General features: G+C 40.4%; 2 protein-coding genes and 1 non-coding gene across 5 annotated transcripts in view; all 3 read right to left on the bottom strand.

The window, feature by feature from the left end:
- The window catches only part of LOC131677710 (uncharacterized), a 103,551-nt gene that overhangs the window by 29,152 nt on the left and 61,624 nt on the right, over positions 1 to 12,775 (bottom strand). For all 3 annotated transcript variants that reach the window (XM_058957700.1, XM_058957718.1, XM_058957708.1), the window contains exons 3-4: positions 371 to 507; positions 78 to 251 (exon numbers count right to left, since the gene is read on the bottom strand). In XM_058957700.1, coding sequence (XP_058813683.1) covers positions 78 to 251; positions 371 to 507 — 311 coding nt within the window. The remainder of the gene's footprint in view (positions 1 to 77; positions 252 to 370; positions 508 to 12,775) is intronic.
- On the bottom strand, positions 596 to 2,070 carry LOC131677723 (uncharacterized). The gene has a single exon (XM_058957730.1). It carries the CDS (start codon positions 1,501 to 1,503, stop codon positions 625 to 627), a length of 879 nt encoding a protein of 292 aa, XP_058813713.1. The 5' UTR covers positions 1,504 to 2,070; the 3' UTR covers positions 596 to 624.
- Positions 9,982 to 10,054, bottom strand: Trnas-aga (transfer RNA serine (anticodon AGA)). The gene has a single exon. It is a non-coding gene; the product is annotated as a tRNA-Ser (tRNA).

Below are 12,775 nucleotides of genomic sequence, written 5' to 3'. Positions count from 1 at the left end.
TTAACAATATTCCGCAACCACTTCCAGATAATTAAACGCCTCCCCCTCTGATTGTTAATGCAATTCCGAATACTTACATCTGTTTGAAACGTACAAAACAGGTGGCACAAAAATGGATGTTTAGTGCCCAGTGCTAACACTTTTCGCTCGATCAGCGTACAGTCGACGTCGTCATCCTCCAGCACGACATCCTTCTTCAAACATTTCACCGCGTAATAGTACTCTGTGTTCCTTAGTTCAGCTAAAAATACCTGCAGATTGAAGTGGTTTAATGGGTCGAAATATAATGAATCGTGTAATTGAGTGTTAGAGGTTCTGTATTATTCAGTGCTGTTGTTTCCGGGGTTAACCGGCTGTGGGCGATACGTACCTTTCCAAAACTACCTTTTCCTAACACAGTCAAAAAATGGAAATCATCAACGTTGTATTTCCTAAAACGTGGTATCACTGTGGCCGGAGCTGTCAGTTTACCCGTTTTCTGAAATTGTGCATACGTGTAGGATGTTTCTGTTCAAGGGAGAAAAAAACAATCATTTAGTCATTTCTTAATAACACAGATCATTTAAGTGGAAAATCGATTCTCACAAATGTCACTTTTAAGCCCTCCACGTGCACTTGATTGCTTCAAACATCGAACTTTCGCTTCTTGATTATCTTTTTGTTGATTGTTTTACTTTCGATCAAGCGAAAGGACTGCACTATTCGTCCGATCGGAGACAAAAAGTTGGCAATAAGTTTAGCCACCGGGTCCAGCATCCCCCCAAAGGCGGTGAGTATATTTTGAACAAATACTAGCGGTGGTTGAATCAATCCATTGAAAATCACTGCTAGAAGCGGCTTGAACATGTAATCGGCAGTAATCTGCAGAATACCCACGAGAACTGGACGGACAAGCCCGTACAGCAGAAAACGGTACAATTGTAGCCAGAAACTGATTACGAAGGTCGCTCCGATGTTGAGCGTCCCGAAGATCTCCGCCCAGAATTTCGTTGCGTGGTGATACGTCGATTGGGCTAAAGCTTCCGTAACCAGGTGGGGTGGACAATCGGTTGTTCGGTAGAACTCCGGGCTTCCATGATCGAAGTAGTAAATTTCCATGTTTTCAATCTGCTGATTGTCATCGTCATCCTGTAACTCTGTTGTAGTTAGGCAACTGGAATCAACAACGGAGCAGGGTTTGCGGTTGAAATTGAAAAATACCCGTTTGAGACTTTTGCGAATTTTCGGGTTCGGAGGTTCTTTGGTCGCACGTGAGGATGCGCAATCGCCGGCGCACCGTGATCGGGTGTAGATGTTTTTCCGCAAACCGCAGGGTCGCTTATGTCTATGGTGGTTCTGAACTAGATGGAACTCAATCTTACTAGGTGACTTTTTTAGCACGTGAGATGGAAGCCGCAATTCGTAATACGGGAGAATCGTAGATTCCGAAGTGGTTGAACGGTACTCGCTGGTAGTATTAGTGAAGGTGTGATCCCCACTGGTATCATCGTTGTGTACAGCCATCCTCTGTATTTTTATAGCAAATAAATTACCATCTGACAGCCTGACTGGCCTACCTTGATTGAGCGCATGTGATGTGGATCGCGAGAAAAAAAAAATGATGTGACAAAAATAAACAATTTATCGTTCTTCGTGGAGGTCGGTGAGATTTGTGTTTTGCTGTGTAATCAGAACATAAACAAACGGAGAATGAATTCACGCCAGATGATAGGATCACATTTGTAAGTATTGAAATTATGTATATAATAAAACTTGAACTAGAGGTCACTTGTGATGGTCGGAATGAATTGAAAGTTCAGACGGATGTCGACCTGTTTGACGAAGGCGCTACTGACGGCGGTTAAATTACGACTGAGCAGTACAGATATTGTTTTCATCAACCCATTTTATTATATACCACTAAACAGATACAACTAATGAACGGCTACGGTATTTCTCGTTAACTCAACCGGTCCAGGGTTGAACTTGAAAAATAATAATTAGATGGTTTCGCACACTTCTTTAGACTTTGACGTAACCGTTCGTCGCTCAAGAATCTATTTTTATTCTCCCTGAGCATAACACAAATTATTTTATGCCGGCTGGAACATTAATAAATGAAATGGCGATTTAGAGTAGAAATTTTAAGGTTAAGAAAAGGCATGAAAACTTGCAGTCGGTAAATAGGTTATAGAATTTCTGTTGGCCGAAACTGTTCCCCTCGTCTGCAACGTGCGATTTTCCATCAATTGTCAGAAATACGGTGACGACGTCTCGCGGTTAAGCCAGTGACTCGTAAGTCCCGCTTGCACAGGTAAGTTTATTTATAAACAGAAACCACTAGGTTATTTTTAGCAAGCGTAAGTATCTCCACTGCTCTGGCTCTGGTTTTGTGGTGCTAAAGGAAGTGGTCTGTTAAGCAGTTTGAATAGAGCTGAAGGGAAATCTTCTGGACCTTTTTTTATACACCTGTCTTTATTTAGAGAGCACCGATAACTTTTACAAATCTAATTGGTTCGCAATTAATTCGTTAATTTATTATCTTGCTATCGAGTACTCAGTAACATTTCATTTAGTAGGTTGGGAATCCAGCGATAATATTTCGGAAGATGAGCTACCGAACCACATATGGATGATGCTGTTATATTCCTCATGCTAATTTTTGCTAAATTTTAGATTGGAGTAACAAGCACATATTATTCAAGCGCTGGATTACTAGATCAACAACTTGTGCCTAGGAGGAAACGCACGCGCCGCCTGTATAACAAACGACCCTGGTGGAATGCTGAGTTACGAAATCTTCGAAATCGTCTCAGGAAGGTTCGAAAACGATTTTTTAGAACAAGAGGCGAAACCGACAAAACGTCCGTGCGGGAATTAGAACGCCAATTCGAGTTCGTGAATGCAACATACTTTCGCTCATATGTTTCCCGAATTGAATGCAGCATGAAGGACAACCCAAAGCAGTTTTGGTCTTACCTGCGGCACAAAACGTGCTCCGGTGGAATCCCGGAATGCGTCAACTATCGAGACCGGACATTAACGTCACCAGCGGAATCAGCAAATCTATTCTCGTCATTCTTTCAAAGCGTGCTAAGTAATATCTCACCACCTTTGTCTGAATCGTACTTGAGTAGTTTGCCAATGTTCACTCTGAATTTGCCTGCAACTCCAAGCGGATGTAATCACACTGAGAATTTGGAAAGCCCAATGGTGACTAAGTAGCTGACGGGAAATAGTACACGTTACATCGCCGATTTCCGAATTCCTTTCTTGCACAACTTGCCACCGTTACGAATAAGCATTGTTCCGCCGTCATCGCCGAGACTGCACAAACGAATTCACGCTGCGCTGCCATCACCGGGACGCCTGTTATGCCGCACTACGGAAGCCCCCGAGCGCTCCGACGCAGTCGTGCTACCAGCCAGCGACCAGCTTAGACGTCCCGGCCCTGCGTTCGGTGGTCGTGAGGGGGTCTTCCCAACTCCCTTCTCAGGCGAGTATTTTGCTTTAAATGACGATCCGCTTCCTAAAAACCTTCTGGTTTGCAGCTTGTCATCGGGTACATCACGTCCTTGCTATTTGTCGGGAAGCTTTACACATGGCGTCGATGGTTTGCGGTTGTATACCAAAACGTCAGAGGGCTCAGGACGAAAATAGAGGACTTGTACTTGGCTGCTCTTGACGGCGACTACGATATTTTCGTTCTAACGGAAACTTGGCTTGATGATCGTATTACATCGATGCAGCTCTTCGGGGATTCTTACGCTGTTTATCGTGCGGATCGAGGTGCTCGTAACAGTATCCTTGATCGCGGCGGGGGAGTTTTAATCGCTGTTTCTTCCGCACTTGCCTCCTGTGAGTTTGGTGTGGATAGTTCATCAAGCATTGAAGCTGTTTGGACGAAGATTACTACGCAAACGAAGAACTACTTTATTGGAGCTGTTTACATTCCTCCAGAAAAACGACTAGATTGTTCTATTACGCAGTTCCACCTAGACTCCATAGAGCGCGCTTCTTCTCAGGCAGATGCAAACGATGTGATGATAGTCCTTGGAGATTTCAACCAACCAGGACTCATGTGGGTTTCTTCTGGACGTGGGTACGCTTACCCTAACCAGTTATCCTCGACAACAAATCCTGCCAGCCGCTTACTTCTGGACGGGATGGCTTTTCACGGACTAAGTCAAGTAAGCACGGTTTCCAACCATCAATCTCGTTTTCTTGACCTTGTCTTCGTCAATGAGAATGCTTTGCCTGAGTGTTCTGTGAGTGAAGCTTCCAGTGCGATCGTTCCTTTGGATAACTATCATCCCGCTTTAGAAATATCCATTTCCACCATTAGTTCACCACTATATGAAGAAGCTTTAGCTGTGAATCGTCGTAATTTTCGCAAAACTGATCTAGTAGCTCTACGCCGCTCACTGTTGCTGATTGATTGGAGTGTATTACTTGATCAAGTGGATGTAGATGTTGCAGTTGATCTCTATAATCGGTTACTTCTTGACTGTGTTGAAAAATCTGTTCCAAATTATCAACCTCCCAGGAAGCCTCCCTGGTCGAACGCAATGCTTCGGAATCTGAAACGCATCCGTGCCAAAGCTCTACGTGCGTACACAAATCGACGATGCCCTATTCTCAAGCGCTTTTTCGCAATAGCCAGTAATGAGTACCGCTGTTATAATAAATAACGGATATGTGAACCGCATCCAACAAAACTTACGACGAAATCCGAAGGGCTTCTGGACTTTTGTTAATACGAAGAGGAAGGAAACGGGTCTTCCGTCTAGGATGGTTTACAATGGCGAAGTAGCGACTACGACGGCGACAAAGTGTTCCCTATTTTCCAGTTACTTCTCGAGTGTCTTCACTACTGATGCGCCAACTGCCATCGAACTCGACAACGCGTCCCGTGATGTTCCCGTTGGTGCGGTGGATATGGATGTATTCACCATTTCAGAACAATCGGTTCTCTCTGCAATACAAAAAACGAAATCGTCGTATGCTCCAGGACTAAGTGCAATGCCTTCAGCTATTCAGAAAAAATGTTCGGATATTTTAGCGATTCCACTGACGCACCTTTTCAATGTGTCATTTCAGCAGCAAAAATTCCCCGATGATTGGAAGTGTTCAGTCATGTTTCCGGTACACAAGAAAAATGACAAAGGCAACATCGAGAACTACCGGGGAATCACTTCGCTGAGAGTCGAGTCAAAAATTTTCGAATCACTTGTCAACGAGGTGCTGTTCTCTGCTAGTAAACATTACATAAGCACTTGTCAGCACGGATTCTTTCCCGGTCGATCGGTGGAGACGAACCTGGTCTCCTTCACATCCTTTTCTACGGAACAAATGTCCAAACAACTGCAGGCGGACACGATCTACACAGATCTTAAGGCTGCTTTCGATATTGTTAACCATGAGATACTGCTAACGAAGCTTGATAAACTTGGATGCACTGCCCGATTCTGTCGTTGGCTTTGATCATACCTTGTTCACCGTAAAGTCGTTGTTCAAATTGGTGACAATGAATCTGAGTCCTTTTCCAACCATTCTGGAGTTCCTCAAGGTAGCACACTTGGTCCGCTACTGTTTTCACTGTTAGTGAATGATGTAGCTTTCGTCTTAATGCGTGGCCAATTTCCGTCTTCGCCGATGACTTGAAAATATTTCTAATTATAACGAAAGAAGCAGATTGCCGTGAGCTACAGTATCTCGTTGATACCTTTTATAGTTGGTGTAATAGAAACATGATGGTTCTTAGTGTTGCTAAATGCTTTGTTATCAGCTTTCATCGAACGAGGAACATGTTTACTTTCAACTACAACATAGCTGGAACTCAGCTGCAACGCGTTGATCATGTAAAAGATTTGGGCGTCATCCTTAATGAAAGGCTAACGTACACCCATCACTTCTCAGCGATCATTGACAAAGCTAATCGGCTACTAGGTTTTATGTTCAAAATATCCAACGAATTCCGGGACCCTTTGTGCTTCGAAGCGTTGTATTGTTCGCTGGTGTGCTCACAGTTGGAATTCGCAAACGTCGTCTGGTGCCCCTACCATGCAACTTGGAGCCAAAGAAGTGAAGCCGTCCAGCGCAGATTCATAAAATATGCGTTACGTCAATTGCCTTGGAATGATCCGCTGAACTTGCCGCCATATGAAGACCGTTGTCTATTACTAGGACTGCACACTTTAGAAGATCGTAGACACGCGTCGCAAGCTACCTTCGCATCTAAGCTTCTTCTCGCCGAATATGATGTTCCTGATCTCCTATCACAAATTAACCTCTACGCACCAACCCGTGTCCTTCGTCCTCGAACACTGCTGCAGACTGAAATGCGTAACACTAACTACGCTGCCAACAGCCCGATACTAGCAATGGTCCGTCGCTTCAACGATTTTACCGACAACTTCGACTTCGTCATTAGTTCTGCACAGTTTAGAAATCGTTTGTTATCACTTAAGGTTAATTATTTGTAATTTAGTTCATTAAGACTCATTGTCAGATGGACGTAAATTGTTAAATATAAATAGATATAAACATCATTCACCGAACATCAGGTACATATTAATCTTCGGGGGATTGACAGTTCCAAGGGCCCGGGGTCCGACGGGCTACAACCATCGTTCATCAAGAATTGCTCTTCATCTTTGGCGCTACCAACATCTCTATTATTCAATCACTCTCTTGCTGAAAATGTTTTCCCCACGAAGTGGAAGGAAACTTTGATAATTCCAATCCACAAAACAGGCAACGTACATGATGCCACCAAAAAAAAGCGCTCGACAACTACAAATCTGATGAGCTACGTGTCGTCGCTGATTGATAAATTGGAAAAACGACAACAGATCGATGCGATGTAAATCGACTTCTCGAAAGCTTTCGACCGTGCTGTGGAGAAGCTAAGGCGTACTGGACTGCCGGACTGGCTGACTAATTGGATCTCCTCGTACCTTGCGAACCGTAGCGCCTCGGTGCGATTTGGAAGTACACTCTCGGATCCTTTCCACATTTCATCGGGCGTTCCTCAAGGGAGTCATCTCGGGCCTCTTCTATTTGTGCTCTTCGCGAACGACCTCTGCAGTGAATTATCGTCTTCTTAAGTCATGTATGCTGATGATCTGAAAATTTACCGTGTGATAACCACTATGGTAGACTGTTGTGCATTGCAAATGGACGTCGATAAGATCATTGAATGGAGCAACAGAAACGGAATGAGTGTGAATATTCAAAAATGTAGCACAATCACTTTTACACGAGTACATACTGAAATTAAGTTCGAATACTCAATGTGTTCTGCTCCTATAGAACGAGTCGTATCCGTCAAGGACGTTGGTGTTATTCTCGACTGTAAGCTACGCTTTACCACACATTACTCTTCCGTCATATCTAAAGCCTACGCTGTACTTGGACTCATCAAACGCAACACTCGTGATTTCAATGATGTGTATTGTCTAAAAACACTATACATTACACTGGTATGCAGTATTCTAGAATATGGCATTACTATTTGGGCTCCGTATCACACCATACACATTAATCGTATCGAAATGGCACAGATGAACTTTATCAGGTTTGCACTTCGTCGATTACCCTGGCAAAATCGTTTTCAGCTTCCGCACAATCGTACGCTACAAAACTATGAATAACTTGTATAACAATAAACCATTGTTACCCTCGAAACGCTACACCGCACCATAAAGAAACAATTGTATTCTATAACAAAGAACAGCAACGTGAAACATGCATTTTGTAATGAGTACAGTTCTAATGATTACTTAGTTTTGTACTACCCATGATCGTATATAGGGTGTGAAGACTATTTTCGCCCAATTTCTATTATCGCCCTACCCATTTAAAGCGGTTAGTTAGAGCAGCGTCTGCTATCTTTGTTCAACGCATTGGCCCATATGGTAGTGCGAAAATAGAAGCATTCGATTCGAGTTTCGAGGCGCTCAAACAGAAGTATTTCCCCATTCTCAGGACATTTTTGGTATTAAATTGGTTCTTGGGAACGAAGCAAGGATACTGATGCCAATTTAAGTGCATTTCATCGACTGTAGACTGCGTAATTAATAGAATAGTGTGGCACCCTACCTAATGGGGCGAAAATTAAGTCTTTACCCTATGTCCCGTTTTCTATGTGATCTTTGTGGCACTATCTTGTGATAATAGGCAGTGCAGCGGTAGGCAAGATTCGACCACATTGTCAACGAAGCACTAAATTGGCCGAAGGAACAAATTAATCTCATTCTGAAAATACTCAACTACACTTTCTTTTTGTGTCCAAAAAGTTTTTCATAACAGAAACCTTTACTAAATGAAATAACATAAAACACTGCATTGATTTTTTTCCCTTTGTTTATTTTACACGGCTCAAGCTTTAGCATACCTGAGCCGTGGGTCTTTTATGCATTCTACAATATGAAAAAAAAATTAAAATTAGCTTTCGAAATGCATGTCCATTGGGTGCTGTTATTTGTTTCTTGTGCTTATGGGTAGCTGTTGTAAATCCGTTTTCATAGGTATTAGTTTCTTCATAGGTAGTGCTGGTTGTAAATTTGGAGGTATTTGGTGTAATCTTTGTTACTGCGCTGTTGGTAATGGGAGTTATTGTTTGTTACTGTCTGGTCCACAGTCGTTGGATTTAGCAACCGGTTGTGGTTTAGCATACGATGACCGTGTACCGGTCTTGGACAAAACCAATGGAATCCCTGGGAATGGTTTTTCGTGGTGTACCGGCCGATCATAGAATTAGCCCGCAGGAATCTGTCCTGGATTCGTTTCCGATGATCGCTGAGTATATGTAACACTGTGGAATGATTTGCATTGGATGGTCAAGTAGGGGGGGACAGTTTTTGTCGGAAGAATTCTCTCCATACGAACACCGTTGCGAAGCCTTGAAAAGTTTATCCAAGCACTTTACTTAACGATATCCACTTCTCCGTATTTTGACAGATGAGTGACCGAAAATAAAAGTCGCAAGGATAGAACATGCTTCGTAAAACCCGTTTCGAAAATATTAGAAAATAAAAATCGGAAATAAACTTTGCGCATAAAAATTAGACAGAGATCCTTCAGTATAAGAATCGCTTAAAAAGTTCTCAACCGCAAAACTCGGCAAGGTTGAACCTCCAATATAAAAATCGGCTAAAAATAAATAAATCGTACGGAGGAGCATCCGTATAGTGTGATGTTCAAGAATAAAACTTGGCTGAACAAAACTACTTTGTAAGAATCGGATTTATTTTTTATAGCTTTATATACTCAAGGTTTTGTTATTCGACTCTTACAAAGGAAAGTTCCAGTACGATTTTTATGTTTGAAGATTGTATCCGGTTTTTATATTCATATATAATTGAAGCAGGTTTTACAAAGCATGTTCGGTTCTTGCTACTATTATTTTCGGTTGCTCATTTATGATTTGATAATTCCATCATTAGTACGCGTTGCCAGGTCATGTAGCTTTACTTCAATAGTGTCATTGTCTATATAAGCCGGGATGCTGTATAAAATGTCATTCCATTCGACGACGTGTTCCAATTTGTTCTGCGAGGCAAATGATTCTGCATTGCTAATATTTTTGAACACGATCAGTATCGCATGACGTAGATGATGGAATTACACAGCTGTCACTTCTGCCATGTTGAGTTTCGTGTTTACGTTTAACAATTTCACCATTTCACGAATCGATGGCCTTACCGGACATTTCGAAAAGTTACCAGTTAGATCGCATCACACTAAGTAGAAGGAATAAAATTTTACTTTTGCATATAGACAAAGCGGCGCACGGGTGGATTTAATTCAATGGCCTGCAGTTCAGTGATAGAGGCTACATATAGCAGTGGAGTGATATATATTTCTTGCTTTGACGTGAGTCTTGTTTTTTCCATTTTCAAGGATTTTTAGGGACGTGTCTACTGGAACGACCGGAACGGTGAGAATGAAGAAACGGTGACAATTCGCCTTTTTATTGAAAACCCTGAGAAAAGGTATATCCTCAAGCAGGAATCGAACCTGCGATCTCCCAGTCTCTAGTTGGGTGCGTTAACCACTCCGCCATCGAGGAGCTGTGATGAAGCCATCACATATTCCCGACAGTATCGTGATCACCGCCACAGTCCCCAACTCCTACTTATTGACCTATCGACCCCCAATGTCTCCTATAAGCAGATCGTTACCTCTCCCTCGCCTCGATCGGGCCAAATCTCTCTTCAAACCGTATTAGATCCCAACCAAGAAAATGAACTTTTCGTTTCGTTTTGTCGAGATGTTTTATTATCTATCGGTTTAGCTGCTTTGTTTTTAAAATAGGTTCTACTCGCAGTGATACACCTATAGACTACGCCAAAAAGAAGAAACTAAACCCACCAGATAATAGCTTGGTTATTGAATTTTGTAATCGTTTCGCATAGGATGAGCCAACGATATCATGTTTGCTGACTGCTAGCAACAAGTGGCTTTTAGTTTAGAATCTTTTCTTTTCAAATATTTTTTCTATATATATTTTCTGACTCCTTTGATTAGTCCTTCTTCAGCGGAATGCCTGGCCAACATAAAAATATCGACTGATTGGAGGGACCTTTAACGAACAATAGTTTTTATACTTCCGGACCAACAATAAATCAAAAAGGTTGACGACGCAAAACTTAACTATAGCCGACATAACTAATGCTCGGCTAGCTGAACTGTGCGTAACTATGACCGGCCTTGAGCAAGCAAGTATGATTGTTTACTGCGAGCTCTTAGGGTGGGGCACCGTATCTGCACCCCTGCAATGGCAGTAGTAATTGATGGAGTACTCACTGATACACAGTGATGACACTAGGAACAAAATTTGACCAAAATCTGTAAACGTTCTGGAATCATAAAACAAGGCAGTTTCAGAACTGTGGATTCATTTCTGGAATATTTTTATAAAGGTCATAACTAGAGAGATCCAAACCAGCGATGTCAGATATACGGAAGTCTTTATTTTACAGACCTAATTATACCTAATATATTTATAATGTCCAAGAGTGTACACTTTTAAGGTAGAATAGGTCTTCGAAAACTTTTTTTTGTGTTCCACTCGTCAGCAGGGATGCCACATTGAAATTTGTGTATCGGCCAAAAAAAATCTTTTTACCATCTATGATGAATAAAATAGGAAAAAAATCTGTGAAAATTTGTGATAAATTTCCAAAAAATCTGTGAAAAATTACAATATTTCCAAAAATCTGTGAAATTTTAATCAGAATACCCAAAATCTGTCATCTGTGGAAAAGAATCTGTGATCAAAAATTGCGAAAAAAAATCATAACAGAAAAATCTGTGAATATGGGAAGGTAACCCTGCTCATCAGTAACTTTGGTGTTAGTTTTGATACATCTACTAACTAATAGCAAGTTGGTGTTAGTTACTGACGAGTGAAACACGAAACATTAAACTCCAACTTTTCTATATTTTTTTTACTTTGGTCGCATATAATCATAAAAAATGTATATTTGATATATAAATTTTCGTAAAGGGCACATCAATACCTTTTTCGATCGGATCCTTTTTGAACGAGATATTGACAAATAACCAAAAGTGACCAAAAACATATTTCAAAGTTGTCTCGAAAATGTTTCTTTGAAAAAAATCTACTTTGTTTTCGTATTGAGCGACCCAAAATTTACTTATTTAGAAACCACCTTTTTGCTTAGCTTACGCTATTACCTCAAAATTTGTAAAATCTGTCACATTATATTCTGAAAATATGAAAAATAAATTTTTCTGTAATAAAAAATTAGAGCAAAAACAAAAAACGCCTTTTTAAAAAAAAACTTTTAAAGAGAAATTGAGTATGATTTTCGTGTTTAGCTACCCAAAATTAATATAGAAAACAATTTTTCTTAAAAACTAGTGTAATCTTATTTAAGACCAAAATAGATATAAGAAAACCAGAATAATTTTCACTCGGTGATTAATAACATCAACAGTTTTTATTGGATTCTCCTAATCTTAGGCTTAAAATTCACGTGAGAAGTTTTTCTATCACATAAGACTTCAAAAGATTTTTTTTGCTGAATCATTTTTTATAAAAATTCAACTAAAAAATGGGAAATTTTACAAAAAATTACTTTTTTTGACTTTGGTTGCTCTTTGCCCTAAATTACTGATATTTAATCCAAACATGTTATACATGTTTGGAATGGGCATATCAATAAATTGGATTAAACAGATGGTGCTAGTTACTGACGAGATAAATTCGAAACACAAAAAATAAAACAACCCAAAAACATTTTTCAAAAAATGTCAAAAACTGTTCTTTGGAAAAGAAAATGGATATGATTTTCGTACTTGGCGACCCAAAATTGACTTAGAAAACACCTTTTTCTTAACTTCATGCAAACCCCCCAAAATGTGTAAACGAGTGTAATTCATTTATTATTCTTTCGATTGATTTATTTGATACTATACTAATATCAGTGCATTGTAGTGCGTATAATATAAATCCGTATTTTGTTATCGCTAGTTCTCGAAGAGATTTTGTCTATGATTGAGTAGTTCTTCGGTTTTAAGCGTTCTTTTGAGTGACAAACGTCGACAAAAAATTGTCTCAATTTTCTCAATGAACAATATTGACATAAAGCCATTTGGCATAATATCGTTTGACATAAGACATTACATGCTAGTTGGTCATTTGGCATAACAGACCTGTGGTATAAATACCATTTAGTGTAAGTTATGAAAATACTTTCGAAGGTATTTAGTGTCTCATGTTTGAGTAAACCGAGCAATCGAGCGGATTGCACGTTTACGTACG

The sequence above is a fragment of the Topomyia yanbarensis genome, chromosome 1 (assembly GCF_030247195.1).
Source record: "Topomyia yanbarensis strain Yona2022 chromosome 1, ASM3024719v1, whole genome shotgun sequence".
Lineage (NCBI taxonomy): Eukaryota > Metazoa > Arthropoda > Insecta > Diptera > Culicidae > Topomyia > Topomyia yanbarensis.
This window is presented reverse-complemented; position numbering and strand designations above follow the sequence as displayed.

Excerpts from the sequence above, each read along its gene's own strand:
- LOC131677723 (XM_058957730.1), bottom strand. The coding sequence starts at position 1,503 with ATGGCTGTACACAACGATGATACCAGTGGGGATCACACCTTCACTAAT.